Genomic DNA, 21,027 nt, shown 5'->3' on the forward strand with positions numbered 1-21,027 from the left:
ATGGCGACCCCCAGCCCCTGCATCGTGGTGAGTGCGGGCCCGGCGCTGCCTCCTCGGCCTCCCGCTGGGCCCCGGCGTGCGGGAACGGGGAGGGGGGAGGCGGCTGCGGGGAGCCGGCGGGGGCCGCCCGTCCCCGTGGGGCGCCCCGCGTGGAGTCACCTTGAGGAGCTCGGAGCTCCCGCTGCCCTGCACGGCCCTGCCCGGCCCCCAGCGCCCCTCCTCGGCTGTCGGCTCGGTCTCGCCTCCTGCCCGGTGTCCTGCCACAGGGCGAGGTGTTGGCAGTGCCGGGGCGCTGCTTGGGCGGCTCGCAGTTGGGAGAGCCGGGGGTGCCGCCTCAGAAAGCGCCCAGAAATAACTTCCACCAGAAATAACTTCCACCAGGCACCGACCCGGCGTGGCACAACTTCCTATTCCTGTTGCTCCTCAGAGCGCGCTCAGGAGATCATGCTCCGTGTACTAAAACCCGAACTGGGATGCCTTTTGGAGGAAGAACCCGCTGAGGGTGTATTTTTCATCATCACTGTGCTTTGCTAAGAATCCTTTTTTTTTATTATTTTTTTTTAAACCCAGCCCCGGGTGCTGTGAGCGACAGCGGTAGCGTGACACACATGTGGCGCCTCACGGCCCACGGCCATGCCTGCCGTCAGGCTGTGCCTTTACTTTCTCGCTAAAAATCCATCTGTAAAACCCACCGAGCAGCCCGCTCCGTACCAAACGTAGCCTGCAAGGCTTAGCAGACGTGCTAGATGTAATTATGGGGCTGAACCATAGGAAATTTCCGTAGCTGCTGAGAGGGACCCAGCTCCTGACACGCAGCAGATCACGGGCTCGGTGCCTGGCCTGCTGCGAGCACGGGCTGTGCAGGGGCTGCTGTGGCTGGGAGGGCAGGCCTGGCTCCCGGCCGAAATCCTCATTACTGCTTGCGCAACCAAAAAACATGTAAACAGCTGGCTGATCACAGGCAAGGTAAGTGCTTCCTTGGGCACTGAAATGGAAGAGTGACCTGCACGGGCAGTGGAGCTGAGGTGGATGCTTACCATGCCTGCCCCGCTGCGCTGCCAGCAGCAGGCTTCGGTGTTCCCTACAAACTTCTTTTTACACTGAGCAGCCTTCAGCTGCGTAACCAACAAGTGAAGCGATTCAAAATATATTGTCATTTTCAAGTGGCAGTGGGGCTAAATTTCAGGGAGTTTTTCTTGGTGCTTTTGTGACAATATGCCCCGAACCGCAGCAGTGGTTGTATAATTACGTACATAGGCAAACCCCTTGTCCTAATTAATACACTCCTGCTAATGTTGCAAGCTGTTTCATGTGGAGAATCTGCCCGTGCGGAACAGGTTGCTGAAGCAGGGCTTTAATTTCTGATTCTGAAGATCTTGAACCTCCACTGTTTCCAGATCATGGTCAGAGAAGGCTTGTTTCATAGGCACATAACTTGTCCCATTAACGTAGCTGTCTTGTCTTGAATTGACAGCTGGCTCGTGTGTTTTGTTGTGATTCGGTGTTGTGGAGATTTGGAAGATGTCCCTGTTACAAGGTCTGCTTGCTTAGTTGCAAAGGCAGGTTTTGCATTACACTGCTGAAATCAGAGATGCTGAAAAGCTGAAAGCTGCTTGATTCTTGTTTATTTATTTATTTTTAAATGAAATAAGATTATTTGAGGTGTAGTAATTTAATTTTCCCCGCTCTCCAATGGGGGGAAATGTTGTTAGGGCTTGAAATCATTTCCCCTCCACATCGTACTGAGCGACAGCTCATGTAGCATTTCAGACAACTCTTGTGAACTGTGGGTTCTGCAAGCTTCCACTTTGTGCTCTGTTCAGAAGGAAAATAAGGTGATCCCAACGAGTGTAATGGATTTGGTAGTTTATTGAGTAAAGCAAAGGATTGGCAGTTTCTCACTACAGGCTTTCTATAAGACTTTGTAGAAATCTCACCTTATTTCCTTTTCAGATTGGCGATGATGAACAAGGTTACGACCTGGACTTGTTCTGCATACCTAAACATTATGCAGATGATTTGGAAAAAGTCTATATTCCTCATGGGCTCATCATGGACAGGTTTGTTTGACTTCAGACAGCACACTGCTCCAGCTGATTCCATGACACTGGAAAAAACAATCTTCCAGTGATAGTTTTGCTGCCTGGTGACTGTCTAAACAGATTACATTTAATTAGAGACTAAGAAATACACATGTTAATTAACTGTTTCTTGTTTGGCTTCAAAGAGTTTGTACATTTGCAGTTACGCTATTGTTTGGAAATTTGTCAGTTCTCAAAGAAATTTGTGGTACGTAGCAGTCTGTGACTTTCTTTACAGTGTTTCTTTGATGTTTTACTTAAAGTAATTAGAACACACTATTTGTGCTAGTTCAATCTAAAAACAGTTATAGTCTCTCAAATATCTTTAGGATGTTAATAAAAGTAGATTATTAATCACATTATGATAAGACTTTTTCATGTTCATGTGGTAGATAACTAACACCCGATTTTCCCCTACTGTCTGCGAAAGACATTAGCCTTTGCCAATACCAATCTGTCACTTGTGGTTGCTGAAATGTGTGATTTTCTCTGGAAGTTTTATCTCGTGATGAGAAATGGGTACATGAACTTATAAGGTGTTTTTGTTTTACTTTGTGTTTGATACTTGCCTAATTCCTTTTAACAGAATGAGCAAATTCAGTGGAGGAGTTGCTGGAGACACAGAACCAATGAAAAGTGGTTCTGAGTAGATTTTGTGAATAGGAATGCTTCTAGATTTTGCATGGTGCTGTTTGATCAGATTATTACAGTATTTATAATAAAATGTTTTTTAACTTTACACTGAAAGACCCTATATAGGAAAAAATTGGACAAAGTACAGGTCATTAAGTAGCTGATGTAAAGTTTAAGATGGCAGGCGTTCTCTGAGAAACCTGCTGTCAGCTGCTACACTGTAAATACATACCATGCTTTCTGAAATAAATTGCAAGATAAATTTAGAAACAATGATCACTGAAAAACTGTTCAGTGTTCTCTTGCTCTGCTTTATTGGCATTATATTTTGCAGTCAGGACAAATTTATTCAGCAAAACATAAAGCTATAGTTGATAATTTGAGAGTTTTCTTGCTGTCTTTTTGGTTGTGCTGATTTATTTTGCTCTTTGCATGGAAGCTGAACCTATCTTTAGAAGAAGAAAACACCCTTATGTCTCTTATCTGACGGTAAAACAATTCAGGGTGTTCAGATTTGCTTTGGCTGAGTATGATGTATGAAAACAAAGAAGTTTGGCAGTGTTACTGTTAGATTAACCTTGGAAAGCAAAACTTTGTTGACCAATAGTGGGTTAAAGTGACTGAAGTGGTAGGCAAATATTTCCGAGCAAAATATGTTTCTGAGTTCGCATGTGTTTGCTGTTGTTGTTTGCAATACAAAATACTGCTGCCATAGTAAGCAAATTAAATGTGTTACAACAGCTAACTCTCTCTCTTTTTTTTTTTTTTTTGTATAGGACAGAGAGACTGGCACGAGAAATTATGAAGGGCATGGGAGGACATCACATTGTAGCTCTCTGTGTACTCAAGGGTGGCTATAAATTTTTTGCTGATTTATTAGACTACATCAAAGCACTGAACAGAAACAGTGACAAATCAATCCCCATGACTGTAGACTTCATTAGGTTGAAGAGTTACTGTGTAAGTATCTCTGCAATACCGTGCAATTTTTCTGTAAATTTGACTAACTTCAAATTAACAACAGGGATGATTGAGTATTGTCACTAAATATTGCAAAAGTTTTGCCTAAGTACTGCCCAAATTGTGCTAATTTTATGCAAATAGTTAAGACAATTAAGAGGAAAACAGCGGTCACAAGCTAACTTGTTCTTTGTCTGTCTTATTTGATCTGGTTTCTTTCAGACTTTATCTCCTCAGCCCAGTAAAATCCAGAGCAAAGAGACCCTTTCCATGTCCTTTACTTCTTAAACAATTTCCTCTCTGCCCCCTGTCCCTCCTCTAAAACCGTGGTTCTAGAATAATACAGAGGATAGTCCTACAAATCTTATTACAAAAACTTAATTCTAGGAATTTTCATTTGGCTTAGACATCACTCACCAGATAGGAAGACTTGAAAACTGCGAGCATGGTTATAGTTGGGTTCCCTACCTCATCTTTTGTTTGGCTCAACTGAACAGTGTATGAAATGAATTGCATTTGGTCTTGAGGAAATACTAGATTCAGAAAAACAGATTTATGGTTAGCGGCCACTGAATATGGTGCTACCTTTTAAAGCCTAGGTCTAGGTTGCCTTGGCTTTATGCTTTTGGAAAAGAATTTATTTTCATTTTGAACACAAGTATTTAACTTTACAGGGAAATGGAGCATGAGGTTGTGTGTAAGATTTTTATAAGGGAAGCATTAGATTACATTGTGCAGGTCAAAGGAGGAAGCAGATGTATGTTAGTACTGTATGCTTCCCGACTCAGCAACAGCCTAGTCTCGTGTTTTCAAGACAGTATTTATGGGTAATTTAGATTTCTTCCATAAGATCACCTGTAGTGTGGAAATAATTAAGTTTTTTGATTTCAATTTATGGTGTCAAAATAAATTGCTTCTTAAGGTCATGCTGTTAGTTCTGTGTCTCAATGACCATGTTTTCCAGTCAGTAGTATAAGCTACTTGTCGTGGTTGTGGAGGAGTGCCTGCTGCAGTAGAAAAAAATAGATTACTAAGTTGGAAACTCAACTGCACTGTTCATCTAATTAAACCAGAGATAGGGTTACTTGCAGATTTAGGTTGGATTGTAGAAGAGCTTCAAAAATGTGCTGCTGCTGCTGAGTGATCTGTAAAAACTTCACCTCATTGAGTGGTAAAGCTCAGACCAGTCAGAGTTTGGCCAGGCCTGTTTGCAGAAGAGCTGTGCCAGCTCCCGAGGTGTGTGTGCAGTGATGTCCTGGGGCTACCTGGAAACCACCGTCATGTCTGCAGAGCGTGCTGCAGTGACTCAGCTGCACTCTTTTAAGAGAAGGCAAGGCCAGGCAGAAAGGGACATGCCAGCCTTTCGTTACATCTTGCAAGGGGAGAGCTGCTTGACACACTTTCTTTCTGCTCCCCACAAAAGAGTCAGGCTCCCTCTACCAGTCCATTCAACCACAAAGCCACTACGTGCCCACATACGCTGTCTGTAAAAGCCACAACAGAAAGGTGAATGCCTCTATTAGAGGATAGTATTTGACAGAATAGGAAATAACTCCCACCTTTTTTGGCGAGGAAATTTGTATTTTCTGCTTTCTTCAAGGAACACATCCAATAACTTTGTTGATTTATTTAAAATATAAAGGACTACACCCTTTTGCTCTCTCCACCTTCCAAGTAATTAGGAAGAAACTATGGGATAAGTGTTGTGAAACACCTGGAAAAAATACTACATTGCAAAGCAAGGCTTATTGTACAGCGTGTTTTCATTGTTCATCTTTATGCATTAGGCATGTATTGGTTCTGCTGCTTTTATTTTTTACACCGCCCCCCCAAACTGTAGTGCTTTTATATTAATAGGAAACTGAACAGCAAAATAATTATGGAAGTTTTAATTCTCTTTTTGCAGTAAGAAGGAGTAAACAAAGAGAAAAGCGGAGAAATGTACACAGAAAGGAGTGTAAGCAGAATGTGTTCCATGAGGTGTTGGCTTCAGGGTTTTGGTTTTGTCAGCCAATTCTGTAAAGGAATGTTTTCTTGTTCTATATGACCGAGGAGCTCCAGTTACTTGATGGCCCCGCTAGCAGATTATTACGAGCATTTCATTTCTGTCAACTCTCTTAGGTAGTTATTAATATCCAGACTTACGTTCTTTAGATTGCATAACTTGATAGACTGGGTAAGACTTTCCTAACACAAACATGCGTGTAATTGATTCACTTAGTTTTCCATTATTAATGGTGCTGGAATGTTAAATCTGCTCTGTAGTTTTCATTCGTGCTTTACTAAATGGAGGAGTCAGCATTCTTAGTGATGGGAAAACCATCACAAACCATAATGGACAGTTGAAAGTAGAGCTAGCTCTCTTGTGATTGTTTTTGGATGCAATTACTAGATCACGCTGCCTGCCTTTACACACTGGGTGAAAGATGTTAAAAATACCATCGTTGCATAAACAAAGCAGCTGAACTCGTATAATGGTTCTAAAATTGATGCGATTGATGTTCTATTCCTATTTGAAATTGATCATTTAGTATTTTCAAGCTTATGGGTTGGGTTATTTGTTTCATAATGCAAAGTTCATACTATGATTGCACCCAAAAATAATTCTCTAAGAATACTGAGATGATGAAGCTGTGATTAAATGTTGCTTATAATTCCTGCTTTTGGAGTCCTTACAAATGAGTTTTAATGATCTGGCAAGCCGTTAAGAAATTGAAAGATAGTGTTTGTGAACAGAACCAGATCTCTGTATTCTTGACAAATAGTTTGTTTTTCTTGTCCTAGAAGAATGGCTTTTCACCAGTTTCCTGCATGTAAAGTTAGAGTTAAGCAAAAGTTGCTTATGTAGTCACAAAGGGCAGCCAAAAGACAATGGACGTGTTGCATTGTCACTCAGGAAAATAGGGCTTTTCGGAGGAGTACTGCAGCTTTAAGGCAAAATCTAGTTAGGCTGGTTGAGACAGTATTCTGAAAGATCTCCTGTTAACTGAGCCTTATAGCAAATACCATGAGGAACTTAAAATGCCTTGTCAGGGGTTACGATCTTGCAGCGCGTTATTATTTTCCAGCAATGACAATGAGGCAGTGAAAACAGATCTAAACAGTAAATCTCTAATGTGTTAAATCACAAAGCATTAAAGTCTTACCAGTACTGAAATCAGAAATAATGCTCCTGAAGATAATTAAAGTGTTGCTTAATTATTAAACAAAGTTCTTTCCAACGGAAATCTGGTTAAAACCAGTGTTGGAAATTCGTTAACCATTTTTGATCCTTTAATTGCTCAGAAACTCAGTACCTGCATAGGAATGTAGGTTTATATGCCAGTGAAGGTTTATGTTTTGTGTTAAAAAATGTAGCAATTTGTAGGGTGCTTGGTGGGAAGGAGAAGGGCAGATTTTGTTGGTTAGATTGTTTTTCTCTGCTGATCAGTATACTTGAGTATGCATAACCCACAAGGTTCTGTAGTGATCTGTAGTTCTGTGTTGTTATTGTTTGATTATAGCGTGTTGCTTTGTAGCCAGAGAGATCACCAGGAAACTGATCTGCATGCATGTACTGAGAGGACTGGTCTATCATCTGCGCGTGTTGTTTTAATGGAACAAATATCTGTAACATCTTTCTCCATCTTCCTTCTGTAAGAAATGGTGCTTTTTACATCCTTCCATGGAAAAAGGATGAAATTCTTCTTAGTGTAGGAATAGGTAAGAGAGAATCCTGCAACATGAACAAGGAAAAGCTTAAAGCTGTCATTTAAGATAATTTTAAGATATGATGAAACAGGAAATGCCCCTCAGCATTATAAACATGGTGCTTAACTGAATCCCATTTTCGTGATTAATCTAACCAGTATCTCTGGCATTCAGTAGCAGTCTGCTATTTACTGGGTCAAGCAGCAGACATTTTGGACATCCTATTTTTGTACTTTTTCAACACAGTGGTATTGGTTCTGTTCACTATAGTTTTCCTTAAAACATGGGGTAAAACTGTAAAGGCGCTTTTTCTGCTTTGTGCTTGCCTTTTTTTTTTAGTGTTTTGTCATGGGAATCTAAAATAGAAAGTATCTGTTAGTCTCGTTATCTGCTTTTACATACCTAGAGCTGTCAGCACTTCTTTATCCTAGAGCATTGACGTCACTGTCCAAGGGATTTTAATACATTTTCTCTTTACTGTAATCCCAGTGTGCTCAGTGTGTGTTTCTCTCTAAACCATTTACCCCTTTTTTGTGTGATAACACTTCTACTTTTTGTCTACAACTTGTACAGTATGAATATGTGTGTCAGAGAAAACAGGAAGCTGTATGTGGCTGTCTGTTCCCCTGTGGTCTCCTCTCTATTGTATCTGCCATTTTGGGGCGTGGGGAAGGAACTGCTCTTTTGCTGCTTGTCTGCATGGTCATGCAGTAAGGTTGGGCTTCAGACTGAAGCGGCAAAATAATAAAGGTTTTCTAAAGGGAAGATATGAAGTAAAGAGCTGTGAGAATGAAGTTTGAAAAGTGGTATGACCCTTCAAATAAATGATTAACTTGTAGGATAATGACATCATCTGTAAGTAGCACAGTAATGAGTATAGCACAATTAATAAGAACTATGAGACAATGTCAAGGTTTAAAGTCAGCTGAATGACTTTAAATAAACTGCAGAGATCTGGAGGTACCCCAGGAGTTGTTTTTAACTTTCTTGTATAACAAACAGTTCACTGATGCTTACATCAAAGCCTAGTTTTACTAAAGCAAAATGCTGTACTTTAGTGATAGGATTGTGTAGCTGTGTCGCTGTTTAATTACCACAATGAGTAATTTATCACTATTTGTAAAATAGGCAAACCCAAGCTTTTCTGGCTATTCTTATAGCTTATATTTCTTGTTCTTAATCTGTGCCTTGTTTGCTGGCTATTTCATTGTTGTTATGATTGCTTATTTTTATTCAGAGTAAGGCTTTCTAAGGCATCAAAGTTTAAAATGTAAATTACCAGCTATATAGCAGCATACAGCTTGGAAACTTTTTTTTTCTTGTTTTCCATACCTTTAATGAATATGTAGGAAATAATATTTTTTTATATACACGTGTGTATATGTAATGGTCACAGATGAGAAGTGGTGACTGTATTTATGTAAATATTTTTTCAAACAATCTTTTATCTGAAATACCATCTTTCAGTTTGATTACTTATAATTTCTTAGTTAATAGATGTTGCTGGTGCAATGTTTCTGAAAGCCTTGGTATTTGTGGGTTATGTACTTTGCAGTTTTGATATTTATTAGAAGAAAAATTACTTTAATTCTGGTGATACTAATGCTTACCCTGCTCTTTCTTACTAGAATGATCAGTCAACTGGAGATATAAAAGTCATTGGTGGGGATGACCTTTCAACCTTGACTGGAAAGGTATGGCACATTTTTAAAAGTATGGCACTTACTAAAAAAAGTATTTTTAAAGGTATGGCAGAGTTTAAAGCAACCCCTTCCCCCCAAAAAAAAACAATCCTAAAAAAACCAAACAAAATAATAATAATAATAATAATAAACTCCACCAAAGAACCAAATAATTAGAGTTTTAGAAAGAAAAAAAAAAAAAGAAAACTAATGTTTCATTTAAAATATTCACCATTGTAGAGTGGTGGGGTACATAAGCCCCACCAGAGCCATCTTTATGAAGCATTATGAAGCATATTTTATGAAGCATTATGATTTTCATAACATATGTGTGTATATTCACTGTCTTCAGTATAAGGAAGTGTTAGATTTGTTTTTCTACATTGCCTAAGAATAGTCTTGTCTTGGTTGTTGTTAACAAAGTACCTTTAAAAGAGAGTAGCGTTACTTATTCACTGTGTTGGTGTTTCATTGCAATAGTGAACGGAGTTGGTACTGTCTAGACATGTAACTTGCAGGTTAGGGAATAAGGGTCCTGTTACAGGCAATGAAGAGATGGAAATGCAGAGAATGTAAATTGGGAATCTGCTTTTCTTCAGTGGCTGTGTAGAGATCATTGAGCTAGATATCTGTGGGTGAAACATGGATGCCTCTTGTTCTGTCAGAACACATGGCTTTCCCCTTCTGATTACACTTAAACAGTCTCTGTCCCATTTCAGTGTAAGTGATGTAGGTGTGACAAAACAGTACCTAACTTTATAGCATGACATTCTCTGCATTATAAGAATTTAAAGGCCACTTTGTACTCAGCATGAGATGTTGAGGCAAGTCTCATTGTCAACTAATTGTCATTAGAGCATCAGAAATGTTAACTAAATAGTATTCACTGTTACATGTCCTAACATACATAAATCATGGTACAAATATTTAACTGCATTGAAAAATAAATTATTAAGTTATAGAAGACAATATATGTAAGAAATGCTGTATTCTTTAAATGCTAATTGATTCTTCTTTTTTTTTTTTTTCTTTCCACCAGAATGTTTTAATTGTAGAAGTAAGTATTATGTTTCACTTTGAAGTTCTAACGTGTGACTGGCAAAAGACCTCAAACAGAAGTTGGTTTTAAGTCAGAAATCCTACAGTTCCTAGTTTCAAGGTTTTTAGTTTCTGACTCTAGGCCTGAATTATGCAAGTGGTCTCTGAATTTGAAATGACCTGTGTTTTGAATTCTCGCATAGCATTCAACTATACCAAATTTAACAAGGAAAATATCTGTGTAAAATTGCTTGCTCTTTGCATTTGATTTCAGTTTTCTGTGATTCTGTCAATTCTTAAATGTCTTTTTTAAAAAAAAATAATCTTATTAAGAAGTAGCCTGAGCAAAGTGGTACTAAGTGTGTTATTGTTCTGAATTTATAACAGCAAACTAGGAAATTAAACTGGAGGGGTAGAAAGGAGTTCCTAGGAGGAATATCCTAAAATACATGGGAAAACAGAGCTAAGGCAAACATCTCTGTGTACAGTTTCTTTAGAGACATGGAGAATGTTGATTCCTAATTTGCATTTTGATAATGCTTAATTCCCATTTCTCTATCTTGTCATGGTTCTTTGATACGAGGTACAATACACTTCAATCTGATTTCCTAGTAGGTACTGTTGCTTAAATCTTGCTTCCATACCTCTTTGATGAACGATGTTGCTTACATTCAGTAAGTATGACTTTTACAAAGGATGATCTAGAATAAGATCGCTAACTTGAGGATGGCAAAGCAGAAGTACTAAACAGGAAAAATGATTGTATAGAAGTAATAATGTCTTCAGACTCCAAATAGTGGAAATGGCTTTGTTCATAAGCTATGGCAACTGATTCAGCCACCAAATGAAAGGATGTTTCCTTCTGTCATTAAATGTGTTTTTTTATGTACGTCTTTTTTTAATTTGAGAAGGTTATATTATTCCACAGGAAACACTTTTGAACTAAACTGTTTTAGTTCAGTTCTAAAACTCCTACCAAACTAGTATGTATACAGCAGTCATCTGTGTGACCGGTGGCGTCCTTTGAAGTGTATTTGCTTCAGATAGGCAGATGCATTTAATTATGTATCTGCTCCATTTCAGATGAATGTGTGTCTTCAAAGTCCCAGGCAGCTAAGTAGGTTAGTTTCTCATCTGTTCAGTGAATCATCTCTCCAGTGCCTTATATTGTGCCTTATATATAATTATACATTGTCAAATATGAACCCTTTGACCAATCACCATTTTAACTGTCAAACAGTGGGGGAAAACAAACAAACAAACAAACAAAACCAAAAACCATTATTATAGGCACCAAAGCACTTAGGTTTTCCATACAGAATCCCTTTGATGTATAAAAACAAACAAACAAAAAAGAAGAAAAGAATCCCATCCCTTTCTGTGCAGGGGATGGGATTAAAATGGTGTGTCAAACATCATTTTAGTGTATATAAATAGAAACTTTAGAACTGCACCCAGATATTGCCAGTGCAGCTTCTTTGTCTTTGGATCTTTTTGGGTCTGTAATATAAGTTGCACTTCTTTTTCCTGTAATTGCATTGATGGATTGTTCTGAATATTTTCCCTTCTTATTTTCTTTCTGTTGTATACATCTCTCTCTGAGTTCAACTGCAAGACTAATGTTACATTTATAATACTGGAATTAAACAATGTTTGTCAAATAGCTACAAGGAACACAAGCCATAAACGCTTCAGAGGAAGCCTAGAAGGTCATAGTTCAGTAACTGCTTTCAAAGTAGTAGTTATCCACAGTTTTGACTGTTGTGATCACTTTATTGAGCATAATTGCTTAAGCACAATATAGCGTTATGTATCACCTGTATTTGATTATGAACATTATTTTGTCATACTTTTGTGCTATTACGGATGAGCAATTTCTGCAGTAAAAACTTGAAAATGCTACTCTGAAATTTTGAATATTCTTACTTACATGACACTTTTATTTTCAGGATATAATTGATACTGGTAAAACAATGAAAACGTTGCTGTCTCTACTCAAGCAGTACAATCCAAAGATGGTGAAAGTAGCCAGGTAAACTTCTAAGTGTGATTATTTGTGCTGTATTTCAACTTCAGAATGACACACAGTGAAATAAAAAGATAATATAGAATATATTCCCATAGAAGAGAAACAGGAAGGAACATTTCTACAGGAGTCATATATGATGGAGTTCAGTATTTGTTTAAACTCAACTTCTGCTTGTTGTGGGAGCATACGTTCATTAAGGCTAACAGAAATGCTCTTCTTTCCAGTCCTATTGCTTGAAAAATATCAGTGCATCAGAAAGGGATAGCTTGTGCCTGTTCAGTACATGTGTTGCCTTATATTCTAGTAATATTTGTGGGGTTTTACCACTGATCTTTAACTTAGATTTAAAAGTATATAGAAGAATTTAAATATTTTGGGCATAAAAAAAAACCAACAACCTCTCAAGGTGGCAGGGGTATTTTCAACACAAATTTAGTTCATGAATATAAACTTTTACTAGAGATTGGGATTAAAAAAAAAGTCAGTGGTTGACATCTATGGACATACAGTATCTGAACATGTTTCTGTTTGCAACTTCATGTTTTTTTCAGTGGTGTATCTGTGCGATGGAGACCTTTGGTCTGCCAGCTTTAATTGTAGAATTAAATTAGTTTGTACTAAACATTACTGTTTATATAGAGTATATAGTGTAGCTGAGCCTCAGAGGTCATTCTGTAAGTCACCCAGCCATATGTTCTTTTAGGCTTTTCTACTTAGTTGCATCTTTAATCAGTTAGTTATGAAACATTTTCTAATTAAATAACTTACAATTAGTAAGAAATGTTGAGGGTAATATTAACCAATATCAACATTCCTCCTACTTCTTTTTAAATTGCATCTTTTACGCTCCTATGCTGTGATTGTGTATTTTACAATAAAAGCATAATGATTGCTGGGGATTAGAGATAAACCAGAGGTGCGTGTAAAATCTAATCAGTTGTGTTGCCATAACAATGTCAAGGCAGTTGTTAGATGTACTAGAGCAGCTCTTCTTGATGATAATGTGGGGATGACCTGCTGAAGGTGAGGTTTTTGTTTTTTTTTTTTTCTCCGTGGCCTGCTTAAACGTACCAGATTTTAAATATTTGTCACTGAATAGTACCTTAACGCTACAGTGTACATCACAAGTAGAATACAGCATGAACAAAGCCTAGCTTCGGATTGTTTAAACCTGTTGCAGTTTGGGTCTGCCAAAGACCTGAGCAAGTAAACGTGATCATGCTGGATAGCTTTAAGTGTCATGCTCTTAGATAGTTCACTTGCCTTTCTTTTCTTAATTTTGTTTTCTTTCTCTCTGACAATTAAGCAGTTGTAGCAGGGAGATGTGAATTAATGCTAATGTGATTTCGGGTTGGTTTGATCAAGTCTTATGCCAATACTCAAATTAAGACTCTCAACTAGAAGTTTCAGAAACTGAATGTCTAAAGACAGAGAAATGTCAGGATGACGGGGTCATCTTCTAAAAGTGCGCAACTGAATAATGAGTGAGTCAAATTAAACTAGCAAGGTATTTCATTCTGCTACAGTACCCCCAACTCTGTATGTCTGTGCTTTTTACACCTCTGACTATTAATTCTGTGAAAGTGGAGCTGGTTTATATCAGCTTATGATCATCAAAACCAATTACATTTTCTGTATGGGGGTAATTAGTACTACCAGTGGAAAAACAGCTGAGGACATGTTGCACAAGTGCAACTGAGGTTACATTTAACCAGCTGAACTTTTGCTTCATAACACTAACGCTTTTGAAAAGACCTCAGCTGGTCTGGCTAGATCCCAAGTTGTCACCTCTTTACCTGTGAGCTAAACCGATTGCACCTGAGGTTTCTAAAAACACATAAAACCTAATTAAGTCACTTCTGGCAATGAAAATCCTTCCAGTAAAGTATCTCACAGCCTCTTTCCTGCAAACATTTTGTTTATCCCTTAGGCTGTAAACCATTCATGATTCTAGGAAGTTTTGAGTTTGTCTATATGATCAGCTGCACCTGCAAATGAATAATATGTTTAAAATGTATATAGTTATGCTGTCAATTATGCACATGTAGTCTCACTGAAGTGGAATTCAGCTAATCTTCGTAACTGTTTCATATAATTGAACCTGGTGTTTTTCCATGTTTCAGTTTTACATTGTTTTTATTTGACAGTTTGTTGGTAAAAAGAACTCCTCGAAGCGTGGGATATCGGCCAGACTGTAAGTGACTTTTTGACACCCATTATCAGTTTTTAAAAATATGTTGTATATATGTTGATGTATTGTGTACTCTTTGGTCAAAGTCCAAGGGTGTTCCAAGTAAGTTTTCATGAATGTTTTTTGATTTATTTTGCTCTTATTTGGGAAGTTTAAATATTTGGAATGTATTTTGACAGAGTTAATACAGATTTGGTCTAGTCCTTTTTCTCTTAACTTTTTGTGGCATTTTATTATACAAAAAGGAAACTTTGATATTTTGTTCCAAGTTAATCCCTCTTCATATGGAAATTCTCCTAGCTTGCATGTTAATCAAATGGTTTGGTCAGCAGAATCTGCTGGATTCATCTTTGACACTTTGGGGAGTGTTCCAGGTGCCTAAACATAGCCACCCAGTGCCACTCGGATGTCCCCAGAAATGTAATGGGACCACACAGGGTAACAGATCTGATCAAAGTTTACAGTGGTAAGATATTCAAAATAGCACAAACCCAATCTTGTTTAAGCATCTGGATTACTCCTGTCATGTCTTCTTGTCTGTCCCAAGACCGTAAAGGAAGGAATAGCATCCAAAGCACACGGGGGTGTCAGTGATAGCCCCTCTTGGCTTGGAAAGGGCTACGTGTGCTATCCCTGTGCCAGAGGTTGATTTCCTGTTCATGTGGACTGTGTGCTTTCACAATGGAAGTGAATTGAGTTTAACAGAATTGCATCCTCTTCCCCCTCCTTTCCAAGTTTGCACAGTATTCTTAAATTGAAATTTCTCAGTGCCTTGAAAGCTTAATTCAGGTGTTTTCCTCACTCCAGGATGCCTCTTTCCTGAGATCTTATTATGGGTTTAGCTGGGTTAACAGTCTGCCTTTCTGAGCATCTTGCAGCAGATGACTTGTTTTGCCATCTGTCCAGAGACGACCTGTTCAGTGCAGAACCCGTGAGCTCTGAAAGCAAGAGACAACGCAGCAGTAGTGCTTGGGCCTGCCTTCTATCCTTGTATCATGAGGCCAAGTAGACTCTAAACATTGCCTTATTTTTTCCAGAAGCGTACACAGTCTTTCACTGGAATTGTGTGATTTATCTCCGTTTTTTTCGTTACTGAGCCTCGCTGTAACCAGGGAGAGAGAAACAGCACAGCTCGGGAGTCTTTCATTTTTAGCATGAGAGGAGAAAGCCTTCTGGAAACGTCCCTAGGTTGTCTTACAGTGTGTGTGGATGGCTTGGACTGATACTTCTTGACTATCCAAGGACTGTCCTGCTAGAGCCATGTCCACTTGGACAATCTATGGAACAGCTGATGCGTTTTTTTTAGGCAGCTTCTATGGGAAAAAAACTGAAACAAAACACAACAACAAAAAACCGCCGGTTTCTGAAAAGTGCAAGTGACACCATAAATAAGAGAGCGCCTTTTACCTTGTGGTCTTCACTATTCTCTATACCAAGGGCTTGGCACTTACAGCGTGCTGCTCTGCAGAGCTGTCCCGCAGTCAGAGTATGTCCTGGTACACCAGGTTGTTGTCCACGAGCAGCCAGAGGGGAGTGAGTTTTGTTTGGGCACTGCCTCAGAGACAAAGGACCGGTTCCCCTGCAGTAACTCCGGTTCCTCCCGGTGTTGATGTGTTCCATGCTTACTCTCCCAGCTCTTCACAAAGAGCCCTGTTGGACTGGCACATCTGTAGTTTTGAGGGAGCTCAGAGCTGAACCTACCTGCTCGTTATCCCAGAGGTGACCTTACTTATAGCTATGCCCAAGGTGAGGGCGCACTCACACAGGTGCCGCCTTTTGAATGATACTGTGAGGGTGACAACTAAAACAAAATAAAATGCTACTGCTTGGGAACCAGTAAGTAAATCTATTTCATTTTGTTTTAGTTGAATTAAATCAACAAATAAAGTTAGAACATTAACTAGATGGAATATTTATCTCGGGATACTTGAATGGAAGAAATGAAATGTTATGCTTATATGTCTATAAAATTCTAGATTCTCTCTGTAAAAAGATCTAGTGAACTCTAGGATGTTCTTTTCTAACACACTGATGACTTACGTTCTTTTTCAGTTGTTGGATTTGAAGTGCCAGACAAATTTGTTGTGGGATACGCCCTAGATTACAATGAATACTTCAGAGATTTGAATGTAAGTAACTTTTCCCGTATGTTTTTGTCCATTTAAAACTAGGGAGGAGGAAGGAAGGGAAGTCTCCTTGCATCACTCTTTCTTCTCTGTGTTAATCACAGCTCATGTGCAAGCCTGTTCCGTTAGTGATGCAACGACGAGAGCAAAGGCTAGACCAGCACAACAGTGTTTCGGAGCTCATATGAAACTAACTTTTGTTTTGCTTCATGCAGAATGGAGGCTACGCATCTCCTGTCAGCTTTGAAATAATGTGGCAGTTTGTATGAAGTTTCTTATCTTACCAGATACATCTGCAAGAAATAAGTGCATTTCCTTAGTTACATCAAAATTAGAGAGGAGAGACCTTGGATGTTGAGATGTTTGCATTTTATGCTAGGTCATTATTAATTTTTCATCTGGGTCTCACTAACCTTATAACAGACATTGGGTAGGAGAGAGAGGAAGTCCAGTGTTGAGATCTGTAGACAAAAAAAAAAAAAAAAGAAGCTGAAGTTTTTCTGCATAAACAATATCACAATGCTCTTCGGTACTGAAATGTGTATAGCATGCTTTTATTTTTTTCAGAAGTGCATTATTGAATACATCTGTAAACATCATCCTACATGACTTTCTAACAGGAGCTTTTTATTTTGTTTTGTTTCAGCATATCTGTGTGATCAGTGAGACGGGGAAGCAGAAATACAAAGCATGAAAGCATAGTTCAAGTGCTCTGATAGCAGAGCTTTGAAATGTTTTGTTTACTGAGTCCTATCTTTCACAGGCTTCAACTCTGGTACACCAGCTAAAATTGTAGAATTATCCACCCCCCTTGTCATATGCTTACTATAACTTATTGCATGTACAATATACAAATCTTGTCTTGTTCATTTATATTTTAGAAATGTAAACAATTAGTGCAATTCTGCACTCCTTATTTTGATTTGCACTATGACTCTACCGACTATTGCTGCCCCTGGTTGGGTTGTGCTGTTTGTGAGCTCCGGAGTCTAACTCTTGCAGTGGTAAATTGCTTAAACCTCATCAACCCAGAACTGAAATAGTTCAAGTACTGTAAATGTAAAACACTTTATGATAGGGAAGTCTATTAGTAATATTTTTAAAATCTGTAATTTAAGTTTTATATTTTCATGCACAAATGTGATTGTGATTAATGGATAGTTGCACCTTTGGGTGTTATAAAACATGAGGAGCAGCCAGTTACAGTATCTGTAATCTCCAAGGAGCTGATTCAAGTCTCCTGGAGTTGCCTTATCACTGTAAAAGTCCGGGTAAAAAAAATCTTTTTTTAAATTTTTTTATTTTTTGAGCTAAAAGGAGATGGAATGACAAAGCAGAATGTTTAAAATCTAGTTTAAGTTGAGCTGTTCATTTCTTTTGGATTTTTTTCTTTAAAAATACCCATCAGACAGTGAAATTGCCTTTTAAATTTAAACAATTATAATATATTTTTGAAAAAGTATTGTAATGTTTACTTTATAAGATCTACAAAACAAAGTACTTTAAATAAAGGCTGTCTCTTTAAAATAAGCCCCATACATCTATGCCACTCATTCTGTATAGTAAAGTGCTCTTGAAATTTTCTTAGTAATATTTTTCATAAGTGTTTCTGACAGTGAAGGCAGACTCTACATTTGTTATCTTTGTAGAGCCTTTAGTCAGTATTGTGCCATCTACAAGAGATGATAAAGGCCTGAGGGAAAGCTATCGAAATACTTGCATATTCTATAAGCAAACTGGATTTCAGAGAAAATGCACTAAGTAGTGTCTCGTGTTCTGTTCTGGCAAAAATGAAGAGTGAAGAATATGATCATTTAAATAATATACAGGGGTGGGAGGGAACACAACCATTTTGTAAGTAATCTTTTGGGTTTGTTTTATTAACATCTTGTTCATGCTGAGTTTAATTCTAAACACGGCAGCCCACCTTGCACATTTTCCTTCTGCCATGGTGTTCCATCCCTTAGCTTACACAGTACCTGTACTTCTGCACGTAGGTTCTTCCACTGCGTGCTAGGATTCAATGCTGGTCAGTGCTTAATACATAACGACAGCCTGTTTTTTTTGACAGCCTGTTTTTAAGATGTTTTCTGGTTTTGAAGTTTGGGTTGTGCTTTTGTACTTTTCCAAGTACTGCACATCATTCTCTCTCCAAGGTGTATTCAGTTACAACTGTAGTAGTTTGCAGCAGACCTGAAATATGAATAATTTACATAATGTAATTGAGACCAAATGACCGTGATGTGTTGGAGATGTAAATTTGTATTTGTAACTCAAAGTTCTCATTAACAAATATGATAACACTGGTTGTGATTATACTATACTTCTGCAATGATCCAGGTTAAGGTTAATGTTCCAAAGAGCTTTTCTGAAAGCACTACAAAGACTGTATTTCTCAATGTTTGTGTGTATGCTTATCAACCTGCGCTGTACCTGGGAATCCCTTCTGGAAAATATATGGTGCATGTCTAAGAAGAGGAAGCACAAAAGCAACACAGAAAAATATAAATCCACTTAAGAATTCTTACATCCATTAAGTTTTCATTAGGTGGGGTTGAACTTAAGGTCTAATTATAAAAAAGTACTGTTTTCTCCTGCCTTCTTAATAGTTCCTACTTCACAGTGGATTTCAAAATTGATTGATGCCATCTAGACATTACACCAGAGAGGTGGCATAAATGTACCTATTCACATGTGAAACGGTAAGAATCGATGATGTTCAGTATCTTTTAAGACTAAACCCTTACGTGAGTTTGTCCTATAAGTTTTCCTATCTTGGTTAAGACCAATTCAAATGCTGTGATTTGGGAAAAGCAGGAGAGGTTGAGTTAGTCATAACAAGGGGTTTATCTTCCAAAACATAACTGGACGAGGGAAACTACCAGCCTTTTGGGGTAAGGGTTCAAACTGCATGAACTTGCAGATGGCGTAGTCACAGCTTTAATGCTGGCAAGATATTCCAGTGGGACCTCCTGAGCCACACTAACCACAGGAGTGAGACTGCAGGATACAGGATTGTCTTCTAACAACATTGGCTGTGTCTGATAGAAAAGTTAGATACTCCAGAAAAAAAAAAAAATACTGTCACCCCAGAGGGTTTCCTTATTCAACAGCTTTTATTATTGCCTATGAAGATTATTCGGAAAAGAAATATCCCCCTCTCCTGCCCTTGCTAGAATAGTCCTAACCTGTTGCAGCCTTTTACAGAAAATGTCTGTGTACTACATGAAGATGAATTTTCACATGAAAAAAAAGTTGAAAATTCAATCGTTACTTCTTATTCAGTAATTTTGGTTAAAAGACTGGGGTTTTGGTCATACCTTTGCAAGTTAAATGCAAGCTTTTTGCAGCCCAGACGTATATTGTTAAAACATTATGAAAGCATGGAGAAAATCTTGTATTTGAATATTTATGTGGCATTTGAAGCTCATTATAGTTCCACATTTTATGAATCACAAATGTACACTGGAAAAGTAATTTTGATTATTTATAGGCTTTAATATACTGTTTTACCCTGTGGCATCTGGAATTTCTGCATGTTTTGATTCTAGTCCGTCACAGACCATTAACGCTGACTGACGCGGCACCAAAGTGTGTAGCTTTGGTCAGAGCATTCATCCTCCTTGCTGTACATTTGCACAGATCCAAATCTAAGGGACTCGAGGCAGAGCTTGGAGATGTGGGAAAAAGGTTTTTATGCAAACTGTGCTGACAGTTCGCTTTTGGGCGGGTTGTTTTGGGTTAAAGAGAAATCCCATTGTGGAAAATGTAGACAAATGAGGATCTTTACATTGCCTTGTAAACGTATGTCGTGGCTGATGGTGTGTTGGTGGTGTCCCGTTGTCTATTACGCTCTGGAAATCCTGTCAAGCATGCCTTGATCCAGCAGTGAAGACCTGGCACTACATACGGGGAGCTGGTTACATTAAAGGACTGCTTTTGCTGTGTCCGACTGCTTTTAATTCCCATTCAGGTTGCACCTTGCAAGATCAGATCTCACCTGTATACAAGTACCTTATAGCAGATGAGATGTCATGGTATGTTTTTTTTTCTTCTTGTAGCATTTGAGCGCTTGAAATTTTTAATTTTCGCAAGCAGCTTTAGTTCAGTAACTATTCTGATGGGGAAACAGTAGCTTAACTCTGTAACGTGCCAGTCCCCAGCAGGTTATCTGTGCAGACACAAAGTGAAGAGGCCAGGGCAAAAAAAGCACGAAGGTTCAGCATGGCCTTGGCAGTGAGTTCAGCCTCTAGAAAGGGTCCACAGTAGCAACTGCCAGGTGATAAAAGCTGGTGCAAGGTCTGGGGAGGGGAAGGGGGTATATTTGAATGGCTGCAAGTGCTACTTCTGAAAACACTTCCCTCCCATCTGTTCTGCTCTTAAAACACCAACTGGTGGATGGAAACAGAAGGTGAAAATGATTACAGAGCCGCTAGGAGAGGCAGGCCTGTTATGGTGAGTAAAACGAGGCAGGTATTTATCTAACATGATTATTGGGGGTGTCTTGTTTCTAGAAACTTAATTTAGAGCTTAGTTCTCCCACAATATTTTGCTATGCATGGCAGCAAAGAAAGCCTATTGCACTGGTTCCACCCCT

The 21,027-nt window shown here is 38.6% G+C and overlaps 1 protein-coding gene across 1 annotated transcript; it reads left to right on the top strand.

The window, feature by feature from the left end:
- On the top strand, nt 1-20,375 carry HPRT1 (hypoxanthine phosphoribosyltransferase 1). The gene is made up of 9 exons (XM_032196108.1): nt 1-27; nt 1,954-2,060; nt 3,491-3,674; nt 8,993-9,058; nt 10,086-10,103; nt 12,034-12,116; nt 14,261-14,307; nt 16,357-16,433; nt 17,077-20,375. Exons 1-9 carry the CDS (start codon nt 1-3, stop codon nt 17,122-17,124), a joined length of 657 nt encoding a protein of 218 aa, XP_032051999.1. The 3' UTR covers nt 17,125-20,375.
- The last annotated feature ends 652 nt before the right edge of the window (nt 20,376-21,027 follow it).

Source organism: Aythya fuligula, chromosome 13, assembly GCF_009819795.1.
Source record: "Aythya fuligula isolate bAytFul2 chromosome 13, bAytFul2.pri, whole genome shotgun sequence".
Classification (NCBI taxonomy): Eukaryota; Metazoa; Chordata; class Aves; order Anseriformes; family Anatidae; genus Aythya; species Aythya fuligula.